General features: G+C 33.5%; 1 protein-coding gene across 1 annotated transcript in view; it reads right to left on the reverse strand.

Annotated features, from left to right (window-relative positions):
- LOC117123660 (alpha-1,6-mannosyl-glycoprotein 2-beta-N-acetylglucosaminyltransferase-like) overlaps window positions 1–25,041 on the reverse strand; it is a 32,047-nt gene extending 7,006 nt beyond the window's left edge. Inside the window, exons 1-5 of the mRNA XM_033269660.1 lie at window positions 25,019–25,041; window positions 21,522–21,621; window positions 7,002–7,132; window positions 3,558–3,633; window positions 1,669–1,758 (exon numbers count right to left, since the gene is read on the reverse strand). Of these exons, the coding sequence (XP_033125551.1) occupies window positions 1,669–1,758; window positions 3,558–3,633; window positions 7,002–7,132; window positions 21,522–21,621; window positions 25,019–25,041 (420 nt within the window). The remainder of the gene's footprint in view (window positions 1–1,668; window positions 1,759–3,557; window positions 3,634–7,001; window positions 7,133–21,521; window positions 21,622–25,018) is intronic.
- Between the last annotated feature and the right edge of the window lie 430 nt (window positions 25,042–25,471).

The raw sequence follows: 25,471 nt of genomic DNA on the forward strand, positions 1-25,471 counted from the left end.
AGTGTCTATATAGTGGTGAATTATGGTTTAGGTTTTTTTTAATAAAGTTTCAAAAATGTCTATGTATGTGGAAAATGTGTTAATTACCAAAGGTTACAATTTTTATTTTGAAGACTGCATGGTCTAGGAAGTGTGCATTTTTTTATGGGGCAAGTTTCCAAGGGCGGGTTTTCTAGGGGCGAGTTGACTGCCAAAGAGTGTTGCCAAAGTGCGAGCCAGCGTGTTATTTGTTCACAAGTGCGAGACATCGCAAGTGTGAGCCAGCGAGCCATGACGTGACGACAATAGATAGAAGACGTTGTGCGAGGTATCGGCTGAGATTTGTGGAGTACAATTCAAAAAACAACTATAGGTCTAATAATGAATTATTGTGATGTTAAATAGACAATGTTAGCTATCAAGGAGCGACGTTGTTTTTCATTGGGACCTTCGTCCCTTCAAGACTAGGCCTATAACATCCTAGCTAGTCTAGGCCTGGCTAGCGCGACATGCGGACGTTGGTACGAGTAGGTTAGTCTACAAACGTCGCCTAAAGTAATTGATTTTACCCGGCAGAGCGAAAGAAGGAAACTCCGCCTTTCAGTAGTCTTAGGCGCCTGTTTTTTGACAAACAATGACCTTTCAGAGGTCAAATTGCTGTCAAGAATATGAATTGACTGCTTCGCAGCAAATACTGCAGGTCCAAGTGTTAGGGATCTGATTACTACATTATTGTAGCCCCTACCCTTCTTATTGAGCAGTTTGTATACTGTTGTTAGATACCCCCATTCCATGGGCACCTTTGAGTTATGAATAGGCCGGTCATGTGCCTCAAATTGCCTGTAAACGGTGCATTGATGTGTGAGGTGTTTCTTTCCGGTAGTATTAAGGTTCACAATAATTTTTGGTTCCGTCCTTCTGTAGTGCCCTGAGCACTACTGCAGTGGATATGTGCACTTAATACTATTAATGAGGAACTGTTTTCGGTGCCAATGGGGTCTCCATAAACAGTAGGAGTTAACGCATCCAGATCAAAAGATACAGTATATTAAGATATAGGTCAGTCAGGAAATATTTGGTCCAGTGTCAAAATCGGTCCGATGGACCGATTTCGCTTTAAAATTACCTGCCAAATGTACTCCACATAAGCCAAAATTGGTCTGGTGGGCATTTAGTAGTTATGACCTGTATTTGTTTATCGTTGTTCATATTTGTTTTTAATCAAATGATAGGTAAATATCTCATCTCTTATTATACAATTTAGTATACAGCCACCAAAATTAATGTTCACGCCCAATAAACTCTTTAGTGTAAAAGTTAGAAAAGAAGTTAAACGATATGATCGTAAATCATGTTGGTCTGTTTATCGAAGTGGGACCAGCTTTAGCAGCTAAAATCGACCTGGTGGACCGATTTTACCGGCCAAAAGTAGTCTGGCAGACCAATTTTGGTGGCACAAAATCTGTCAGCCTGATCTTTTTTTGGCCCGGACCAATTTTGGCGTGACAGACCTACACTGACATCACTGACAGTATGAAGACCACAGCATGTTTATATTTTTACAAGGCATACAAAAATAAGCACAGGTTAAAGATAAAAATGATGTAAACTTGTGGAAATGGCACTTCAAATGTAACACTAGGGTATAAAATATAATTTGAGCCAGCATTTATTTATCTTGTAAACTACCTCAGCACATGGTTGAAGCCTCTGCCATGTGGCCCTATCTATTGACATGCCCATGTTGTGTTTGGATGACTGCCAATTTAGAACATCCACCTGCAATAAAAAGAGACATAATGAGAACAATGTCAAAAGTTTTGCCAAGAAAAATGTTACACATATTTCAGTACACAATATAGCCTTACCACATCAAAGTAAAGTATTGCTATAAATGTATTGATATTATTTGTTTATAGTTGTGTCGTTCAGTCTTACTCAAGTTATTATTACAGAATTATTATATTATTGATATATTTTCTGTACTGTGGTAAATTTTTGAAAGATCTGTGCCAAAAAAATAAAAATTTAATTTAAACAAAAACACACAACAATAATTTTTAATTTTTTTGACATATATATTTGCCGTTGGTTTTTTGTGAATTTGGAGAACGTGTTGTGTTAGAGCTGCTTACACCTGTTGATACGCTCTCCCACTGGAATTTTTTTTTCTATTATATATATTTTTATTGTATTGATTCTAGTGAAAAGTCAAATAAAATACAATAAAATAATAATCAAAACATTTCACATATTTTGCTGTACATCTATCATACACTGCACCTATAAGGAAAAGCATATATAGGTGTGCGATGCTTACCCACCATTCCCACCCCTATAAAGAAAATGGAAAAGTTCCATATTTTTAAGACAGTCGAGAATGCACTGAATTTAGGGAACAGATAATAATTGTAATAAAGAAAAAAAGAGGAACTTATATCTTTACATTTCAACCGGTAATCGTTAGGCCAGTATTTGGGCATTAAAGATACTAATAAACAACAAATCGAAGCTGTTATTCAATCGGTTCTTCCCCTCTGATCTCAGTTGGTCCATCTTTGCACACCCCCGTATCCTACCCCCAATCCAAATGGCAATCCTCATAACGGCCTTGAAGGGAAGTACATGTACTAAAATCACCGAACAATATTACTTACAGTAGAATATATACGTAAAATTACAAATTGCAGTGATAATTTTTGAAACATATTCTCTGTAGAAAATGTGCGATCTTGAGAAATATCATATTACTGCCTACGATGAGGTAAGGACCAGTAAAGTTTCCAATGTGTTGATTAAGTTTTACGGCATACACATTGTGTAGCCAGCATAATCCTCTCTCAGATTCTGACATTCCCCATCAATTTCCCATGAGAAAATGCTCAGAATTCTTGTGAATTTTCAGTTAAAATATACGATATAAGAGAAAAAATGTTTATTCAAAGTCACAGTTATTTATTGCTTTGAAATTGAAGTTCTTGGACATGCACTGTTACCTCGTCCAACGCACTGAAGGTTAAGCTGTTGGTCTCATTTGCATAAATGACTCATGGTAAATGACTGATTAAACTATAAAAAGAAGTAGAGGATTCTGTCTTGTGTTTACTAACCTGTACACAGTCTGTCATCTTTACGTGACTGTTGTGTGACTGTGAACGTGACTACCATTTAACGTGACTACCATTAAAGTGAGCAACTCACTTTTGGAAATCTCTTGCCACTCTTACTAATTATTTACATTTAATCTTCATGTGCCCGTCAGTTTATATGTTTGCTCCCTTTAATGTTGGGGGCGTTCTGAATTTTCTTTGAAAAGATAAATACCGAAGATTGAATAAATGAATTCAAAATTTAAAACATAATCACACACCCAGCTTACTTGTAGGATGTGTGTGTTTGTGCAATGCACTGACACTACATGAGTACTACGATAATGAACGACCCGGAATAGCGAAGGAGGTTTGCTGATACGAATTAAATGACCAAGACTGTAATTGCTTTGATTCTTTGTTTTATGAAACATACTCTTTCAAAAGAACAATAAAAGCACTACAGTAAGACTAAATTATACACTTTACCTTGTTTGCTCGGTCCCGATAACGAGGGCTCTTGTCGTAAGTTCCAATAGTAAGAATATCACATTCTGGACACTTACTATAAATTAAAATAAAACATAAGCCACTCATCAAATACTGAGTATACAAACATTATTGAAATGAAAATAATATTGATATAAATACAAATATATAAACTAATAGTATAATGCTAGAATAATCATTATGAGAATAATAATAATGTAATAACAATAACATTCAGATTCAGGGAAGGATCTAATAAAGGGGGAGGGGGTGCATTGGAAGCACACAATACCCCGGTTTGCCACTACATTTTAAAATATCAATATATAACATTGCCATATATTGAAATAAGAAAAAAATAAAATACAAGATGTTTCAATTAAGGCCTCTTGCCCCCTTTCTTTTGCCACTGCTGCTAGTGCTCCTTACTTGACCATTCCGATAAATTATTGGTTTCAGCCCCCTCCCCCACCCCCACACAACCCCACGAAATCCTAGATTGTACAGGTATTGCTACTCCTAAGCCAAATTTTTTAAATAATTCCCTGGGTATTCTTTAATAATTTTTCTAAATTATGTTTTGGGAAGGAGGTTAATTTCTTGACTGGTTGCGATTATGTAATTCCAGTGATTGATTTTATATTTATACCCAATATCCATATGTTAAAGATGTACAGTATTTAAAAAAAAATTATATATGTTTGTATTCTGCACAGTTTCATAAAAAATTTAACTATTTCAATGGCTAATGAAGAATACTGAAGTTGAATTCATTATTCAGAAAAGAATCAATACCTTATATTTTATGCTGACCGACTTTACATTATGCAATTACAGTCTAGTTGCAAAGGATACAACAGAAAATAGAAGCCAAAGATGCTTTTGGGGAAAAAATGCCTTAAGCCCACAGGCCTTTAATGTCTAAGCTTCATTCGTTTTCACCCTAAAAGATGCCGTAAAGCAAGATTTGCTGGCGGTCCCTTATTTTTGGTGGTTTCAAATAGACACATCCCGTGAGGTTTGTTTACAACCAGTCATGTGCCATATAGTTGATGTAACTATGAAGAACTTACAGTTTGATCAGTGTGAAAGTATAGGAAGATATGGTTGCGAAAAAAACCACCCACTGTTACGCGAGAAATAAATGGCAAGTAAAAGGCAATGCAGTATTTATTTACTGTAGCTTCTATGCTTCTACAGTATGTAGCTTTGAAATTCATGTGAAAGCCTCGTAAACCTTAGCTAGCCTAGAAATTGTAGCATGTTAAAATCACAGTTTGAGGATCACAGACTCTTGTGCATAACCAAACAGGCTGCAGATATGTAACATCTTGTAGATATGCAGGGTCCTAGGCCTAGCATTTCTCTAAAAATCTCAACGTTCGGGAACAATATCTTTTGGAACATTCGCAAACCATTGCATGGCAAAAATATAAAGTTCAATTTCCTATCAACTTGGTATAATTAACTGGCATTTCAACCAAATTATTCAACATCAAAAATTTGAATACCCCAAAGCCACTCATTTTCCTATTACTGAGCATCACTCAGAATTGTAGTCACTGGCGTTGTCTCTTTAACAATTTATACCGACTATACGTCATATGACCAACCTAGTGGAATATGACTATTGCTAGTAACAAAGCGGTGATGCGACTTTCCTTTGGTGTTCCTGTTTTTGTATCTTAGCTAATTTCAGGGTTTGTACATTTTTAAGCAAGCAAATTTCCAGGACAATTCCAGGACATTCAAGGTCAAATTTTCCAACTTTCAAGGACACAATATATAGCTTAACAGTATAAATAAATATCGGTGATTTTAAGACTGATTATAAAACATATATGCTGTACTACTTTTAAATGCATGTTAGTTTAGTGTATATTAAGTTTTATCAAACTCTAATTCGGAGGCGATGGACCTGTCTCTTTTTCTCACGCTCGTGGGAAATGAAGTTTTTCTCACACGTGTAAAATTTGATGGTAAGCAAAGGAATTCCCACGAGTATGGTAAGTAAGGCAGGGTTGATCGCCTACAGTGAATTCTCCACTCGGCAATGTAAATGTGCGCATACAACAATGGTCTTATCTTTGCTTGAACGTGAGTGTCTTTTGTGGTACCGGCGCGCACGAATAACTCGGTTCTTTTGTGGCACCGCGGGGTGGGTTACCGACAGCCCAGGGTTGTTGTTCAGCGAACAGCTGTTGCGAAGTTGACATGTACCGTATCAGTAAAACAATACAGTATAGCCTTCGATGGGTGTATGTTGCGGAGACGTTAATGCATCTCATTTCATATATATTTAGGTGTTTATAAAGTTGTATAAACGAATGATGTACATAGAATATTAATTATTTAATGGTTATGCTCTATTCTTAACACATCATTATACTATACTGTATTATTTATTATTATTCATTACTATTAAGCCTAACATTATTATTAATATTTAGGTCTATTATTATTAGTCTTTAGTTGTAGGCCTACAACTTTTATAATGTAATCTACAGCAAAATACCGGCACTGATCTGCTGCCGACCAGCATTTTTTTTTCAAACAGTAAATGCCCTTTAAACGCCATTCACTAAGAAAATAACCGTAGAAGTACACGTTCCCATGGTTACTTTAATTGTTAATTAACTGCCTTGCGCTGGATAGGGCCAAAACATGGCCATTCGTGCTGAACATGTGTGCGCGTCTGAAGAGTGATGAATTATTCAAAGTGAATTCACCGAGCTGAGCACGTGCGACAAGACCTGTTAACTGATTGAAAGTTGAACAGGTCTTGTCGCACGGATACTCAGCCCGGTGAATTCGCTTTAATATTTCAGTACTGTTTATAACACAGGACAGAAAGCAAATAACACCATAGCAAAGTTAACGATTATGATTATCAATGTCTGAATTAAAATTAAACGCAAACATTATTAAAATACAAGATTTTTAAAAAAAGCACCGCCTTCACTAAAACATAGGCGAACAACTCCATTCACTGAATTGCACAAGTTTGTCTAAACCAGCCAATCGGCCATTTTCAGCAATGACATTCTTTCTGTCTTTGATAACATCCCTGAATTGGCGGCGTACAAAGACTTGACCTGATTCTCTCAAGATAATTGTGGGAACCACTTGTGGGAACGTTTCTCATTCAGTTACTGTTACCATGTTCTATTTTCTCTATGTTGTTACTAGGAAACTTGTAGTACTGCAATTAATAGTAAATGATCAAATTTCCAGGACATTCCAGTACTGGAAAATGCTCATTTGTTTTTCCAGGACATTCAAGGAATTTAAGGACGCATACGAACCCTGTAATTTATAGGTTAGGTTTTGGGATACATTTTCCGGAAAGTTACTTCCCATTTCCTCACTGTTTCAAAATCCTGTGTTTCTGCTTGGAATTGGAATTACATAATTTTTTTTTTCTACAGATAATTGTGAACAAACCTTTGCTTTATGCCATACATCTGCCTGAGTACAGGTAGAAAATCAGGAGATACATAGTGGTCCTCTTCAAGTAATAATACTGGACCGGTATGGTTGTGTAAACTTGTGATACCAGTAAACACATGTTGTAGCTACGGAGAGAAAAAAATAGAATCATCTTGACTAATATATTCCTTTCATAAACGATACAAGATAATTTTGTTTTTGCCAGTTCTCCATAGGTAATATAAAATTACATTATTATTTTTATTCAAAATCATCCATTATTGGTGGGCGGCGGGTTTTCGCTAAACAAGGTATAATGTCTCACCTTAGGAATGGGACACAAATGTAAACAATTAAGTTTTTGCTGCGTTATAGACTTTCTACTGTATTCCAATATATTGTAATAAAATATTTATTCTTAAATTTGTTATCGTTGTTAAGAAAACATTTTTTAAGAATAAAGAATTGATTGATTGATTGATGTATTATTTTTCAACACAAAAAGGAAACTACACTGTAACTATTCATATTTGTTAATGAGTTCTTGTAATTTTTAATTTAAAAAAAAAATAAAAAAAAATTCAGATATTTGATTTTTTTGAAAATATTAGCTCATCTTGTCCATACATGATAGAAGATCAAAATAGTGTTATGTTAAAAAGCTAATCAAATTAAAATGACAAATGTCTACACATTTTTAAAATATCATGAGTTAACTATCTGAAGTAGACAAGATTCTTGCCATGGTTCATTAGGAGACCAATTAAAAAATACAGTAGTTACTGCTTCGAAGAAAGAAAACGCGGGATGCGAGATGCGAAATGCGAGAGTGAGCTAAATGAATCAGCCAGATGGTTTTCACATACAGGTAATACAATTTAAATTGTAATCTGTAAATATAAGGTTGCCCATTAAAATGAACACCCGATTATATTAATATTCAGAAATGTTGCATGTACAAGTGTAGACAATGTCATTCATGATTTTGGATGTCCCTATCTAATGATTGAATCCAACTTTTGTTTTTATAAATGTATGAGAGTTAAGAAAAATAAAATAAATAATGCACAATGGATATTAATGCCAGTATCTGGCAAGCCTCATGCTATGGGCACTTAAAACGAGGATGAGCATTTTCTTCAATAACTGACACTTCAAAGCCCAGTTTGGAACAGCATTGTCCATTTTGGTTCTGAACTTTTTTGAACCACACGTTGACCATTCTCAGCCAGCCGTGCTCTGACACCCCGGCCTACACTGTTGGCAGGAACACCGGTAGCTAAACACTAGGTGCGACATGGCTTAATTTTAATTTTAAAATTTTAAAATTCTATACATTAAAAAATGCTAACATCAGGTCAACTACTAAAAAGGATTTATTTAAGATTTAAGCCCCCTATTAAATTATGCCACAGGAAATACTTCTTTGAAAGTACCACTCCTACAGTAGAAACCAATTTTCTTTACAAGCAAAATACATCCTTTTCCTGCCCAGTAATTTTGAATATTCAAACTGAATCCTACAGTAAGCAGGGAGATTTTTTACATCTCCCTGTTCTAAGCAAATTATGTTTTTAAGGACTGCTCCTCTATCTGAGTCATACAATCACTTACTCTCCATAATACATGCAGATTTTGGTGTTTAGTTTGTTTTATGTTGTTTCCTTTACTTTTCTTCTTTCTTGTCTGCCTATTTCTCTACTTGTTCAAGCAACTGAAACTAGTGTGTGAGGTGCTTGCTAACCACAAGGAAAACACGCTATATAAATGACCATCGTTAATATTAAGTTTTGGTAGGAAGCAAATGCTAAATAATTGAACTACTGTAATTAATAATAAAAATAAATAATAATAGATAATAATATTAAATAAAAAGTTAAGGAAAAAATAAAATTAAAAATATTAAATTAAAATAAACAAATGAAAATATTTATTAAAAAATAAATTTCATTGCTTTAATGAACCCAAAACTTGTTGAACTGCCATTGGATAGGAATTGCAAACCATCAAGAAAGCTAAATGTTGTTCTAAAATGTTTATGCCGAAGGATATAGAATACTGTACTGAAATATTTCCCTCTGAGATCAAATGGAAACAGAATTTAGTGTAAACCAATTACTATACTAATATTGAATACAATTTTCAACTGATTCTCACTTGCCATTCATAATGGCTGTGTCTTAATTAGTCAAACTTTTTTATCATGATAATTACTATATTGTTTCAATTAGTGAGCATCTGTTCAATCAAAACACTTAAATTTGAATGATTTTATCAGTAACGATATATTATGTATATAACAGTATATTTTCTTACTAAATGTACAGTATTGAAAATTACAGTAAAAGGGAGAAAAGAAGGAAAGAAACAATTTGCCTATTGACATTTTCATTTAAGATCCCGCTAAAATTAAGGTAAAATCATAATTAATATCTTTGAACAAATTCATATGGAATTATGATAAAACTATGAAAATTTAATAGAATTTATTAAAATTATTAATATTAAGAGAATTCAAATCAAAAGTAAAATCATATTATTTAAAATGTATTCATGTGAATATATGGCAATAATATTCACTGAGTGCAGATTTATATAGATGGCTATTCACTATTTTTTACAGCTCGCTGAGAACCAATGTTTTCAGCTTCTCTGTGATTCACATGTACCATTTTGTAGTATTTTAAATTATTTTGTATATTTGATGAATCAAATTAAAACATTTTAATATAAAAAGAAGTTAAAAAAATAATTAATAAAATATTAATACACACGTCATCATCTCTATGTAAAGCACAAATACCAATGAATTACAATATTAAATGGGGAAAATTGGGTTTAAACTACAAAATCTTCTGGAAAACAAAACCAACATACTGAATGAGAATTCTCATGATAAAGTCATCATAAAGTCCAGCACTTTCCAGGGCAACCGGAAAAAACCCCCAAAGATTATTGTCTAGTAGAATATGGTTAAAGTCATCATTGGTTGCTAACACTCATTCCTACAAAAAAGGATATTGATAAAATCCATATAGCCACGAATGTTTCCCCTGTAAAAACCATTTCAATCAACTGTATTATTACAAATTACAATGATACATTCAAACAAGGTCATAATGTAGGCGATGTATTTGGCTAATACTGTATTCAAATCTAAGGATCTGACTCAGGAGAACAGAATGCCAGTAGGTGCTTAGCCTACTTTTACTATATTGGTAGCATGTCACCAAGTTCAACAGTGACAATAATGAAAGAAGGATAATTGCAGGGAAACATACAGTATGTAATGATTGAACAATAATTGTAGGTGAAACATTGAATGATGGAACAAAGAGGGTTTGTTAGGCCCTATAAAAAATAATCATAGCTTATCACAATATTCATTTTTCATCACCCTATCTGGAATGGAAATGTGATAAGGGAGGGAGGATTTTTATTTTAACTTTTACTGCTAAAGTCAAATATCATCCTTGGGTTGTTTGCTGGTGCATTGATATTAGAAGTAAAACATGACTAAGAAAGGACAAATAATATCAACTTCCTAGTAATACAAAAAAAAATCAAGGGAAAAATACATCTTTTTCTGTTTGAAATGACAAAAAATATGTTGCTAATATATAGGATGCAATAATACAAAGGATATGAAGTATTTTTCACATCATGTCTATGCCTAGGGCATATACTACTGTATATAACTATGCAGAAGTCTAATTTGTTTGACATATATCTACTACCATTTCCGGCAACAGAATTAGTTCCTAGACCTAACTATGAGCCTATTACTTACTAACTATGAGCTTATTACATCTGCCCAAAGCCACCATAACTATAGCCCTCTTAAATGATCGTTCCATTTGCGGCTATTATTTTAAGTCGGCTCAGGGTCACACTGCTAACGTTCACACTTCCTCCTTTAAGCCGGGTTTTTGTGTGAAATGTAATGATATAAGATGTCAAAATAGACCAAAGCGACCTTGGCAACTCAGGTTTGGTCTACATTCAGATGAAGATGAGTCGGCCCAGGGCCCAAATGGAGCGGACTAAATTTAGGTCAGCTGTGGGCTGGCTTAAAATTTATTGATTGTTCACACTTGAAAAAAGGTGGTCATGAGGCGGCTCTGAGCCAACGTAACTACTAAGTGTGAATGGGCTCTACAGTATGTTTCTACAACTGTGAAACCCCATATTGTTCCTCTAACATTAAAACTTACAGGTAGTCAAATATATTTGTGATGAAAAAACAGATTTTTATGAACACATTAATATAGGAACGGTTAACTGTTTCCCTCTCCAACCCCATGTTGCATCACTTCTCTGCTAGCCTGTGCAACTTCTGATGTAATCAGTGAAGTTGCACCGTGGGCGATTGTGGGTTTCCTAAAAAATTTGTCTACACCAGGTACAGAAGACTGAAATTGAATTTGCATACATTATAAATGGAATGAGCTCTTAAAGATTGTGGTATTAAGTCTGGAAATCCCCTCAAAAATACAAAGCATTGAAATGATAATGTAATAAAATTGTTTAAGTTGTTAAGAATTCTCAAACGAACAAAGCGAATGTCCCCCATAAGTACAAGCTTAACCATACAACTACTATAGCAATTAAAACTTAAATGAAATCAATGACATTAAAGTCATGAAATTGTAGAATTAGCTGGCATGTCGTGGATGAGAAGTATGGTTTAAGCATGCAAGGCCTTTGCCCTATAATGGGCCAACAACAGCTGATATGATGATCATGATGATGATTATTTATTTATTCTTTCTTTATACTGAATATACACTTTCAATACATAGTACTGATTTCCAAAGTGGTTCAGTTCTTATCTACAAAAACATTTTAAAAGCAGAAAATAACAAAGAGAGCAAAAACTTAACTACAAATTCATGTGTTTACATTGGTTATTTGCAAGGAAAATATTTTAATTTCAATTGAATTTTATTAACTTCCTTTAAATAACCTCTATACAAACAAGAGGCTAGCAGACCGATATTCTAGGGAAGCAATTATATATTGGGTAGTTAAGCAATCACTCTTGCTATATATTCATTCCCTACTGATGTTATTCAAAATGATGTCATATCCTTGTTCAATAACCGCAAGTATCATAATAATCACATCAACAAGTTCTACTTATCAAATCTTTTTTCCTAGCAGGTAACAAACCTGTCTAAAGAGAGAAATATATTGAGGAGAAATATATTGAGGAGAAATGTAATAATAAAAGCAAAAATTCTGACTGTTTGCAGTAAAAGAAGAAAGTAGCATGCTATATCGAGGGAATTGTGAGTTGATTTATTGCGGGATTCAATGTCACGTCACATGTTGTAACAAATTCTGAATTTGATTAGTTTCCTTTCGCGTATCCTTTCGATGATACAAGTCCTGTATTATGTAACAAAATTACCGTAACAAGGTATACTGTATTTACTAAATCTTTTCACACATACAGTAGTCATCCAGAGATTTAGATTGCAAAATATTCTACAAATCGAAAGTAAACGGTAGCGCATTACTACATAGAAAATCACAAACGCTGCTTTTTCCCATTAAAACATTTCTTTGGTGTTTTTAGAGGGGACACCATGAACAATGGCTATTGGAATAACCATGGTATAAAATAATTTTAATCAATAAAATAATTTATATTTTTACCACCATGGATTGACTCATACTAAACATAAACAGTTTATTGTTAATTTATTGATTAAATAACAGAAACAATAACAAAATACTAGGCCCATTATACGATAATCCCCTAATTGCGTTTGATGCCAAGTTAGAGCCAGATAAACAGCCAGCCAGTTTCAGGCCGTCGACGTCACACGGTGGAAAAGCTTGTTTAATAAAACATCTACTGTATTTTACGAACCTCTAGTAACAAGGGGTATTCGTTAAAAAAACTGCCAAATTCATAAACTACTGTATGTAGATCAGGTGTCAGTTTCCACTACCTAGCCTAGTCGACCAGAACCAACCAACTGACAGTGCAGCAACGTGTTCTATCGCAATCTAAGCCCTAGCTAATTTTGCCTTCGATAAAAAACGAATTATTTTAATCGCTAGCATTCTTCCATTTAACAAAATATTGTTTTAATTCTCCTTAAAACATCTGTATACTTTATGGACCTTTCTGTCCTGTTTTGTAGTTTTTAGATCGCTCAATTTTTTTTTTTACATGCACTTCGCGAAAATCTAGCTTCGCGTGTCAATAAGTTGCTGACTTCAACACACTTTTTTATTTCGTCATCGTAAACATGTGCGCTCACGACTGGTGTTGGTGGTAGTTCGTTGAAACTGAATTAATAGTGACTATTATAGTGGAAATGGAAATTATTGAATTGTCAATAAATAAATAAATACAACAAATCTGATTTTATTATTAAGAATAATATACATTATTACTTTGGAAAACGTATGCAATCGGACTTTTTCACGTTACTACATGATCGATGATGCAAAGGGCAAAGGTCATTTATAATACGACTATTTGTAAAAAGGACATTTGCTGGGTTTTTACCCATAATATTACAAATAATTTCTGAAAACCACACTAATGAGACTACTATGCTGCTGTTGTTAGCATTGTTGGAGTACGTTGTTGCCAGCCAGAAAATGATAATGGTGGTACAGCACAACAACGCTGGCTGATGCCTACGTTATGTAATCGTGTCCTTGTAATCTGAGCCGACTTTACCGTTAAGCAAGTTAATTTACCGTTATTCTAGTGAAGTTAAGTCACTTAACTTTAAGTGACTTAAGCCTTTATCTAGCTATAATTGAGTGGTTCGTCGAACTTTTAACTAGTTAAGTGGATCTATATCTAGATAAAAGTTTGACGTGAACCAGGCTAATAGCTACTGAAATTTTATCAAACTATATTTTATAAATCATTAAATACAAATATCTAAACAATTTATTGCATCAAATCCTGAAATTTAAACTCATCTGTTAGTTCTGTTAAGTATCAATACCACAATCATAATTTAGTATTAAATGTTGTCTTAACTCTTCTTTAGTCTCAAGTATCTCACTGGTGGTAATAGGAAACAATACAAATCACTCTATTCAGTGTACATTCTGCTCTTTATACCCAGTAGTTGCACTAGTAGAATGGTAGTTTATGTAACTTAAGGTACCATGCCACAAAAAAAAAAAAAACGTTTGTTGAAATGTGAAAATTCCAACTAAAACCTTTATGATCAAAAGCATCTTTCTTCATACCAGCTATACTGCACATAATCTAACAGACTGTGCATTATCGCATAGAGGAATCCACAGTCTACATTGGTGTACATAGTTCCTTATTAACCCAGTCACTGGATCAAACATCTACTCGGCTCCCAGTGGGGGCTGTCTCTTATACACATCTAGGAGGGGGATCCCGAACATATATTGCATCATTAGTAATCAGCACATACTGTACACTCTAGGTGTTAGAACCTACAAGATGTAAACATCAATATACAGTATAATACCTGGACGAAATAAGCCAAGCTTTAGTTCCTTGTCTAGTACACACTAGCGAAATGCCAGCTTAAACATTGGCCCCAAGATTGAGATCCTGAAACACAATCGCTGTACCAACCACTTTTCACAAAACGTCTTTGGGGCACTATTCGTAAAGCTTATCAGAAAATTACCATGCTAAATATAGTCTAATAAAAAATCAATCAAATACAAACTCAAATTAATGAAATTATGATGGTGCTAGAGGTTTAAGTAGGAGTGGTGGGGGGGAGCTATGCTGTCTGACAGGGGGACTTGAGCTAATAGGCTTGAGCTGGAGCAAGGGGTTGAGAGGGAGTTCCCCCTCCCAAATGAGATTCAAAAAAAAAATATCAACCTCTGGATGGCCAAAAATGGCACTCTCAGGCTGTGACAGACGTGATGGCTTGGTGTAGGCTTATTTTTTATATGTTTTATGGTCTGACTGCCCGGCGAGCTCTGTCCGGCCGGGGGCTTGACCTGTCCGGTGGGGAGCTTAAGTCCCCCTGCACCCCACTGGCACCGCCACTGGTCCCCACCACTACCAGGGGCTCTTCCTCTGACTCTTACTCAGTTTGCACATTCAAAACCCCACTCTTATTACCAGGCTGGATCTGCCCCTGCTATATAGCCGCCCTATAGCTAAAAAACATTGGGCCCAGATGGATTTGTACAATAAATAATTAGTTGTGTACTCTTTATAGTTAGTTTAAACACATGGAGTTAGAGAATTATGTTTACACTAAATGTCAAAGCAATAAAATGGTAATAATAATAGTACAGGTATAATTTACATGCATGTAGGTTAACAAATTTTCATAGCCAGGTTTAAAAACATTTATCTAAAAATGTACTTTCCTCATGGAATAATCATTATGGAAATAATCATTATGGAAATAAACATGGTTTTAAAATGTTTAATTTATTCAACTAGGCAATTCTTCTTGACATTTCACTTGTTTTCAAAAGTACATGTGGATGCAACTGTGAAATTACCATGGGAAGGAAACATTGTGAAATGAACTCGGTTTAGAAAAACAACATGTGAATATGGGACTGGAAAAAACAATTACAGAAAAACTTTCACTGCTGAAGAGCTCTTATCATCAAATTGGGTAAATTTTTAAGAATATGACGTATTAAATAGAGGCAAATGAAATTGTACTTCAAACATTGTCAGAGAAAATAAACTATTATGATAAACATCATTTAAGATAAAATGAAAGTTAATGTATGAAAAAATGGTATCTAAAATAAAAAGAAATATGAAAAGGCAGAATATACAGTATATCAACTTGATAACTAAAAATAAAAACCTGATCCTTAGTGGCAAAACAACATACACTACTGTGCAGTGCTGTATCGTCACAGTGCCTGAATATTAAACAATACACAGACCATGTATGGGCGATTTTTATTATTTTATTTTATGCTTAAGGGTAAAAAAAATAAATTTCTGTGACCTTTCCTTTGAAATTTTTTTATTCCTAAAATTTAATCATCCCTTTCCTATGTTATCATGTGCAATTTCACTGAATTTTATGATAATTCATAATTCCTTATTCTTGCATAATCTTGCTGAGACACAGACAGCAGTGAATACAATACTTCCTTGGCAGAAGAAAAGGATACAATTAGGAACAGACAATAGAATGGTAGAAAGAAATCTGTGGGAGAGAACCTACTGTACATTAACATTTAATAATTCAGTACACTAGAAATTGCAAATTGCAAGTGAAGTGCTGCAAAGTACAACTTCATATAAATGTTCTTTGAACAAAATTATTTATGCGAGTCAAGTGAAAATAATGAATAATAAAAATATAACAAATAATATGAGACACGACCCATTGTCTATATTAGAACACTTCTCATTGGGTATACAGAGTCGTAATTTTTCATTTTTGTCAAAAAGTGTCTATAGTGGTGAATTATGGTTTAGGTTTTTTTAAATAAAGTTTCAAAAATTTCTATGTATGTGGAAAATGTAGTTGATTACCAAAGGTTACAATTTTTATTTTGAAGATTGCATGGTCTAGGAAGTGTACATTTTTTCTAGGGGCGAGTTGACTGCCAAAGGGTGTTGCCAAAGTGCAAGCCAGCGTGTTATTTGAACACAAGTGCGAGACATCGCAAGTGTGAGCCAGCGAGCCATGACGTCACGACAATAGATACAAGACGTTACTCGAGTTGTGCGAGGTATCGGCTGAGATTTGTGGAGTACAATTCAAAGAACAACTATAGGTCTAATAATGAATTATTGTGATGTTAAATAAACAATGTTAGCTATCAAGGAGCGATGTTGTTTTTCATTGGGACCTTCGTCCTTTCAAGGCTTATACCATCCTAGCTAGTCTAGGCCTAGAGTAGGATAAGGCTAGCGCGACATGCGAACGTTGGTACGTGTTGGTAGTCTACAAACGTCGCCTAAAGCAATTGACTTTACCCGGCAGAACGAAAGAAGGAAACTCCGCTTTTCAGTCGTCTTAGGCCCTTATTTTTTGACAAACAATGACCTTTCAGAGGTCAAATTGCTGTCAAGAATATGAATTGGCTGCTTCGCAGCAAAAACTAAGAAACGCTAACAAACTAATTTAATTTTTCCAAAATGAATGTGTCTATTTTGGAATATTGCTATACCTTGCAATTGTTAATAAACATTGCCCTACAGTACTCTAGGTTTTGATGTATGAATCTCATTTGTGATTACTGATTACATAGAAACCAGTCTGATCATAATAGCATTCAGGATTATGGTACAGTACAGTATTTTTCAAGATAACATTTCAATAAAATAATTACAATGATGTTAACAATAATGATATGAAATTCAATTGATAATGATGATGCGGAAGATGACGACAAACACACATCAATCTGAAGACATGAACAATTGACATATTATTTGACTATAAAAATACTATTTTTTAAATATCTTATAGCAAAAGATTGTGTCAATGGTGAGAATTAGTATCGTATTGTATGTACTGTAACTTACATGCATAGCATTTTAATGATGATTATGATGATGACGATGATAATGATGACGATGATAATGATGATGGTCATGAAACAATGGGATGTTGATGATAACGACATGACATAAAATATTAAAATGGAAATGAATGTAAATAATTTTGAATGCCACATAAAATGGAAACCAGTCACACTTCTAAGCGATTAGGATCTCTTTGAAGCTAGATACACAGAGATAATCATGTGACCTCTTTAAGATTACAATAATAATACAAGACACACATCTGCCATTCTTTCTTAACAGATTATTCTTGGCTCCATATCAAGGCAAACACTCTGCTACGGATATTAAAAAGACATTGCAGATCCAAACAATGCAAGAATAGTCCTCCCACGAGTTTTGCACAGCCATGTACAGTATACAATCCATATAGACAACGAGTGCATAGGGAAAAAGTCTATATTAGCCACTAGTTCACAGCCAATCACAGCATTGGAAAATTAAGGATGTTTGCATTTTCAACAGGCATGAAAATGTTTCAATGTGAAAACACTGAACTTTCACTTTAACAGTACATCTTATACACCTGTAACACATTCAGAGATTTGTTTTCATCCAACTTTCTGAAAAAAACTCCCAGCCCAACATTCACTCTGCATTTTAAATAAAGAATGAAATTGAATAAAAAAAAATGAAATAGAAATTTTACGAGACTGAATCACTTAATAAGGCACAAAATTTCTGTTAACTATTCTGTCTTGCATTATAATGATACTATAGTTCAAATGTTAAACAAGAGTATGCACAAACATTGTAAAGTGATAGCAATTCATTTTAGTAGGGACTCTGCCACCACCCTCATGTTGTAGTAGTCATTTTCATAAATACTGCAACAGCGTAATTATTCATTATTATTATCATTTAAAAAAAAATTAATTACATTAGAACAGGTGGATAGAATGAATTTCAAGTACATGTATATTACATTAAAAAGTATGATTCACTTAATGTACTTTTATTTATTTTTTTTTATATTTAATTTTTCTTTAACATCAAATAACTCGCATTTAAATATAACTTCATTTGTTTCTAATTCTGTGTAGTTCAAATAGTTTATTAATTAAAAAGATTTAGATTTAAAAAAAACATAAAATTACTATTAATTATTAATTTGTTGGTCAAGTGACAATACCTATAAATTATTCAGAAATTTAACTTGCAGTACACTAGTTAAAATAATCTAGGTTGTATTTTACTGTATATTATTGAAAATATACACTTGAAATTCTCATTAATTCATTATTTATTAGTCAGAATGTGTATTTAATTATTGTGCAGTAAACAACAGTGTTGTACATGATGATACAATCTTTATTGTTCAATTGTACTGAATTTTAAAATATATAAAGTTAACATAGTATAATACACACTCCAAGTATCGAAATGCACGCCATCGTGTCCGGATTCAATATTTCGACATTAATTATGTCATCATCAGGAATCTAATTCAACTTTTATTAAGATTTTTATAAAGATTTAATATGCTGCAATTAGCCTATAATTTGCTAATAATTAATATCCACATAAAATTACAATATAAATATGCATATATACTGTAGGACAAATTATTACTGACACACAACAATGTTAAATGTATGTTGCAGAATAAGGAATATTTCGGTTATAGAACATAGAGGGCATATTTAATATTTTAATGAATACTAAATGGCAAGTGAAAAAGTAATATCTTTCTAAATTTTCAAAGGTATACTTCATCAACCTTTTTATTAGCTAATTTAATTTAACTTGAGGCTACCTTAACTTTACAAATTTAATTCTTATTATTATGGAACCAAGGGTGCTTATATCTCTTTTTCCTCCATTTTTTAAATATTCAAAAATCTGTATCTCAAAACCATTCCCAAGTTGTTTTTTTTTTTATCAAAAACCCTTTTTGAGTCTTATAAAAATCAGTTTTACAACACATCAATTTCTTTTCTTTCCGTAGCCTGGCATTAAAGTTCTAAACATAAAAATATTTTAGAAGAAAAAAATATTTTCTAGTTCAATACTTACCATAAATGTACAAAATAAGCAGTTTTTAAACTTTATTATTCAATTCAATTCATTAACTCAATGTGGTGATTAAAGAGCTTTAAATTTTCTCTCTGAAAATTTCATACTCAGCCACAAAGGACTCAAGAAATCAGCCTTCCTGTGAGTATTGTCCAGGCATTCAATAATCTTCAGCTTTAGGTATTCTTAGTATTACAGAGACACGAAAGGAGACTTCTGAGAGGGATAAATCTTACGTGATTCTGATCAGTCTCACATCCCTTAGGAGATGACGAAACTACTTAAGTTCTCCCGCAGATATTTTTTACGCATTTTCATCTGTTGGGAATTTTATCCTCATTCATTTCAAGTACACAGCATCCAAGGTAACTATTATGTTCGAATGTCAGTTGACAAGATGATTATGAATTTTTAAACAAAATACTGATAGCTAATAAGAAAGTATAGATGTTTTAACAAAACAACAGTAATCTGAGATAATATTTTTATTTACACTAAAGTAAATTCACTTAATGTTTACTCTGAATTTTTTTTTCATTTCCTTTTATTAATTTTCAAATGTTACAATATTGTACCCTTATTAATACGCAATATTAGTCTATAGATTTATCTTCAAATATTGTCTTGCATATATTAAAGGGACCCAACTGATCAGCTCTGTCTTGATCGGCAACTTTATATATGATGAAATTAATAAATAAATATAAACTGACTAGTATTGTAATGGAACATTAGTGGAAGAGAGAAGAAGAAAGAAGTATCCCCTAGTCCCCGTAACACTGCCACTGGCCTAAACCTCAAAAAATCTACAGTACTGTGATATATTAAATGAGCCCATGTGACTTGACCTTTATCAGAACACATCAGTGGCGGATTATCCTCAAAGAAGGAGATGGATGGGTTTTGAATTGATGAGAGAAATAAAATGACTACGGTGACAAAATGCTACTTAAGTATAAATAAGAAAAGGCTAATAGTGGGTGGTTTCCTTTCAATTCCATGTTCTTGGTTTCGTATCTTCTAAAAGACCAGGATATTTCCCTTAATTAACAATTTCAACGGCCATTCCACCGTTCTTCACAGATATTACAGCATAACCAACAACATCGACCTCCCTACTTTCAAACAGTATACTTTTTCCAGAGTTGAGTTCGTTGACCTCGATGGTGCGCCACCAGTGGCAAACGTACTTCTTGAATTGTGAATTAAAAACATGAATTTTGCGTTTCTTCGCTGGAGCCATAATTTTACTTATTATTTTCGACTATTAATTAATAATTGTGTGATTATTTTCATGACAGCTCGATAAAATTAACTTTATGCAAAAAGTTAGCTGTAGGCCTGTTCTATGGGTCAAAGGGCATGTTGTTTACAGGGTTGTTTTTAGATATCAAATCACACTGCAGGCATGGTTATTTTTTAATAAACAAAGTGTATTGTGATTTGTGTTTTCAGCAGCTACCATAATTAATTGCAAATGCATTATAAACAGTGATGGTTGGGAGTGGAATAAACTTATTTGTGATTGTTTACAATTGGTTTTTAACAAGTTATGTTTTTATCTAGGCCTAGGCTAAGCTGATATTCAAAATTAAATAGCCTACTCAAATTTTCAAAAATTTACGGGAGAATTTTTTTCATGCGGTAGAAAAATGTAAGCTTACGGTAGCGCGGTAGATCGTCGCTAAAAGCGGTAGACTACCGCAAGTAGCGGTAGACTTGGGCCGCTGCGTTCTATATAAGTTACTAATATGTTATTTATACGTCCAATACGCTATGAATGCGCACAAAGTTTAACAAAAAAGAAACGATAGTTCAGCGTATGCCAGCGTTTTAGAGAAATGTTTATACGTTTGGCATACACTGACTAAATCGTCAAGGTGTGACAGGGCCATCAGGGACACCAGGCTATCCCACTCTACCTTTGTGCCTCCACCATCAGCCTTCCCCCTCCCCACTTCAATACTCTTTGACATGCCATTGCTTACCTTCCACCACCAGTGATGTTTGGTCATCACAAACTTGACCTCACGATAATGGCCATATTTATCAGGATGGTCGGCATTATTGCACTTCAACTGTTTAGCTCTGGAATAAAAAAAGCAATTATTATATTTTATGATGAATAAATTTTATATAACTTATTGATAACACAGATAAGAAAATCTCATGAATATGCATGATTAAATTATTATTGATTTGGAAAACATTTAGCATTATTTTAGAATATTTTCTTGGTATAGCCTGAATTAATACAGCATGTGAACACATGATATATAGGAGTTGACTGGAAGATACAGTAGAAAAAAAAAAAAAAAAAAAAAAAATTTGAGTAGCAGGTGAATCTAAATTTGAAAAAATTTGAGTAGCAGGTGAATCTAAATTTGAATTTGCAGAGATTGGTTGTGGTGTGAGACAAAGGTGCTTATTACGTGAAGACGATGAAAACAATGAAGATGACAAGAGGAGGAGGATCGGTAGTAAATATTGCTATAGAAGGAAAGAATGTTGAACAAGTTGGTTATCAGATATTTAGGTTCACTGATAACAAAAGAAGGTACTGTAGATGTGATGTGGAGATAAGAAGTAGAATTGGAATAGCGAAAGATGCTTTTGTTTTAGGCGAGACTTTCGTTATACCTTGTTTCGCGAACTTAATATTTTGTTGAAGAAGAGAAGGGCGGTAAAAAAAAAAATATTGTTTTCTTATTCATCAAATGATTTTGCCAAAAACATCCAGACAGAGTAGAAAATGAAAATAAACTTTTTTTGGTAAATGTAAACAATGTAGTAATGGGATGGTTAAATGCTTTAAATATATATAATTAGGAAGAAATACATCTTGTTTTTGGAAATTTCAAGGCAGCTGTGGGCTTAATAAAATTAAAGAAAAACTTTTATTTTTTTCTAAAATTTCCATTTTTTGTGGCGGCTGATGACGATAATTGTCAAAAAATAAAATGTTACATTTATTTGAAATCATCATTACTGGCGGGCAGCGGGTTCGATAAACATGGCATAAAAAAGTCTTGCCTTCTTAACAAGAGAAGAGAATTACTGAATAGAATGGACAGGAAATTGAAAAAAAAAGATTATTATTAAAGCACAAGTATGGAGTACAGTATAGCTCTCTATATGGGTCTGAAACCTAGGCTGCTGTGAAAAAACCTAGGCAGAAAAAAGGTGATGATGATGATATTTGCACATTGTATTGACTGTCTCTCTTCTTGTTGTTTTATGTATATTTCATGGAAATATGCAACTTTATAGGTAGTGCGTCCTCATGAATATTAGTAATAATAATACAGGTAAAGCATGCCTATTTAATATGCGAACATAACATTTGTAATTTACTATTCCTGTGGATGTTTCCAATATCCAAATATTTCCTACATTTTCCTCCCTTCAATTTTTTGTTTGTTGTCCAGAACACTATAACGCTTAAATTAAGATTTATTCAGCATAGTTTACAAATTTACTTTTTTTTAAAAAGTCCAATTGCGAAGTTAAACTGCAGATTAATACTTCATGATTTCACTTAACTAATCTAACCATACACAAGTGCAATGTCCGCTTTATACTGTAGGGAGAATTCCCTGTTCTGCCCGACAATCAGCATAGAATTATTAACATAGAACATTTGCATCATTTCAGATAGCCACTTAAAAAATAGAGAAACAAACATTAAGTGCCATGCCCAAGGACACATAAGCAAATGGCCAGCATGTTGAGAACCTGAATGCTACCTCTGCATCAACCAATTCAAAAAGGCCTAATGAGACAATGGCACTCACTCTTTGAAGACATGGAAACACGTTTGAACTACACAAACAATGTATGATACAATGGTAGTAACACTTTGAAGACACGGAAACACGTTTCAACTACACTTCAATGTAATGTAATACTCCTTTATTAATTCAATGAGTCTTAAATGTAAATCGAATGAGTTTTAAAATTTAAATTTTTAATCAATAATCATTTACGGTATATTCTCGCTTATAAGACGTTCCCCATATAAGACAACCCCAGAGTTTGAAAAACCCCTCCCCACCCCATTTCATTGTCATAATTCTGAAGATTTGCTGCTAATTTATGGTCTTGAAACTGCAACTACCTGGCTCTAAAAGGAGGAAATGCAGTGCTATTCTTCCAAATAATACCATGAAAAAATGCATTCATTCATACTGTATACACACAGTTAGTAGCTTCATTTAAGTAGCAAATTTGTGTTTTGGAGGATCTGTACAAAGAAACATGATTTAAAAATCAAAATGTGTGTGTTGCACATTATATGATGACCAACCACCCCCCACCCCCCTTGTTTTTAATTGTAATTTGCTATTTTAAGCCTCGACTTGTACAATAAGTGGGAATATACACTACTGTAGGTAAATATTGATACATGTGTGACTATGCAAAGTAAATTTATTATAAAGCTTTGCCTACAGTATTCTCCCAGCTGTGGCAGATGCTGATTTTGTATTACTATATTGGTATTTGAAAAATCACTTAAATGTATTGTTATTGTGTCGTTGCCCAAACTATTACAAAAAATAACCAAACCCTGATGGGGACCATGGTTCCTATTAATGTTACCTTTAATATTTGTATTATTTTAATAGATTATAATTTTTATAATTCTTCAAGCTGGAGGAGATCCAGCTACAATGGCACCTATTACCACACCTCCTGAGGGTTCTGCACCCCAAACAGTGGTGGTGCCATGTCACCCACCACGTCGTACAATGCCAATCCCTGATTGCTCTCATTTGGGCCATAGTGTACAAAGCCATAAAAACACTCCTAGTAAAGTTTTATTCCGAGACGCAGACAGAGACTATAGTCGGCCCCTTGGCTCCGACCATTCTTTCAAATGTCTTACCATTATTGGCATTGAGTTCCTATTTATGCCTATTAAAACATCATAAAAAAATAATTTTACAAAACCACGCTCGAGTCTAGAAAATATTGGACGAGGACTTGTCACGCTACAAAAGCAATATATGTGCAAATTCATTATTCAAATTATGTTAGGACAGTAAAGTGAAAGAAGCACCAAAAGCATATATTAACGTACCACTTCAGTGATTGCAGCTGATCGTGTATAATGTTCACTAAATAATGGAATAAAAATATTATAAACTGACCATGTTAATTACTAAAATAATTCAATATGTGACGAATAAGGAATGTCTGTACTATACATCCATCACATTTTAGCATGTATTGTATTATCAATGTTTTACCATATTCTTTACCAGTATGCCTATCTTACCTGCTTTAATATTATAAAAAACAATTATTATTGGTTCATGTTCTTTATTTACAAGGTAATTTGACTTTCATTTGCAAAGGTCTTTCTAAAATTATAGTTAAATAAGTAGCAGTATTCAATATCATGCTTTAGAATATTCTGTTACATGGCAATACTTGCAGCATTGAGTCGACTGGGCTTCACAGAATGATTATTTAAATGATGCACCTGGGCACATCCATGGGAACCATTACGTTAGAGTGCTTTTAAATTTTAGCTGGCAAAAAAATGTACAGATGTTTAAGCAAATAGCCGCTTTTTTTCTTTAGGGATGGGGGTCATTTATGAAAATAATTTTCAGGCTAATATTATTGTTGGCTTTATTACAGTAAGTCTCTCGAAAGATGGAGGGTGACAAGACAGAAGACGGTTCCCAAGGTTAATTAAACTATGTTAATTACTATACAGGATTTCCCTTCTTATCTGCATCTCTTCCTGCAAATATCTGGACTAACCCTAATGGGTCCAGATTTTGCTAGTGTTGTTAATTATAGAAACAGCGGATGATGCATGAATAGTAAATTATGTTTCATGTGTCATTAGAAGTTTACTGTAAAACAGTAATACTGTGTTCTAAAATAAACAATTAAGAGAAACAATGTCACCTATACTATGTTTCAC

Source organism: Anneissia japonica, unplaced genomic scaffold (genome assembly GCF_011630105.1).
Source record: "Anneissia japonica isolate Jap-2015-1 unplaced genomic scaffold, ASM1163010v1 scaffold287714_len2871179_cov188, whole genome shotgun sequence".
Classification (NCBI taxonomy): Eukaryota; Metazoa; Echinodermata; class Crinoidea; order Comatulida; family Comatulidae; genus Anneissia; species Anneissia japonica.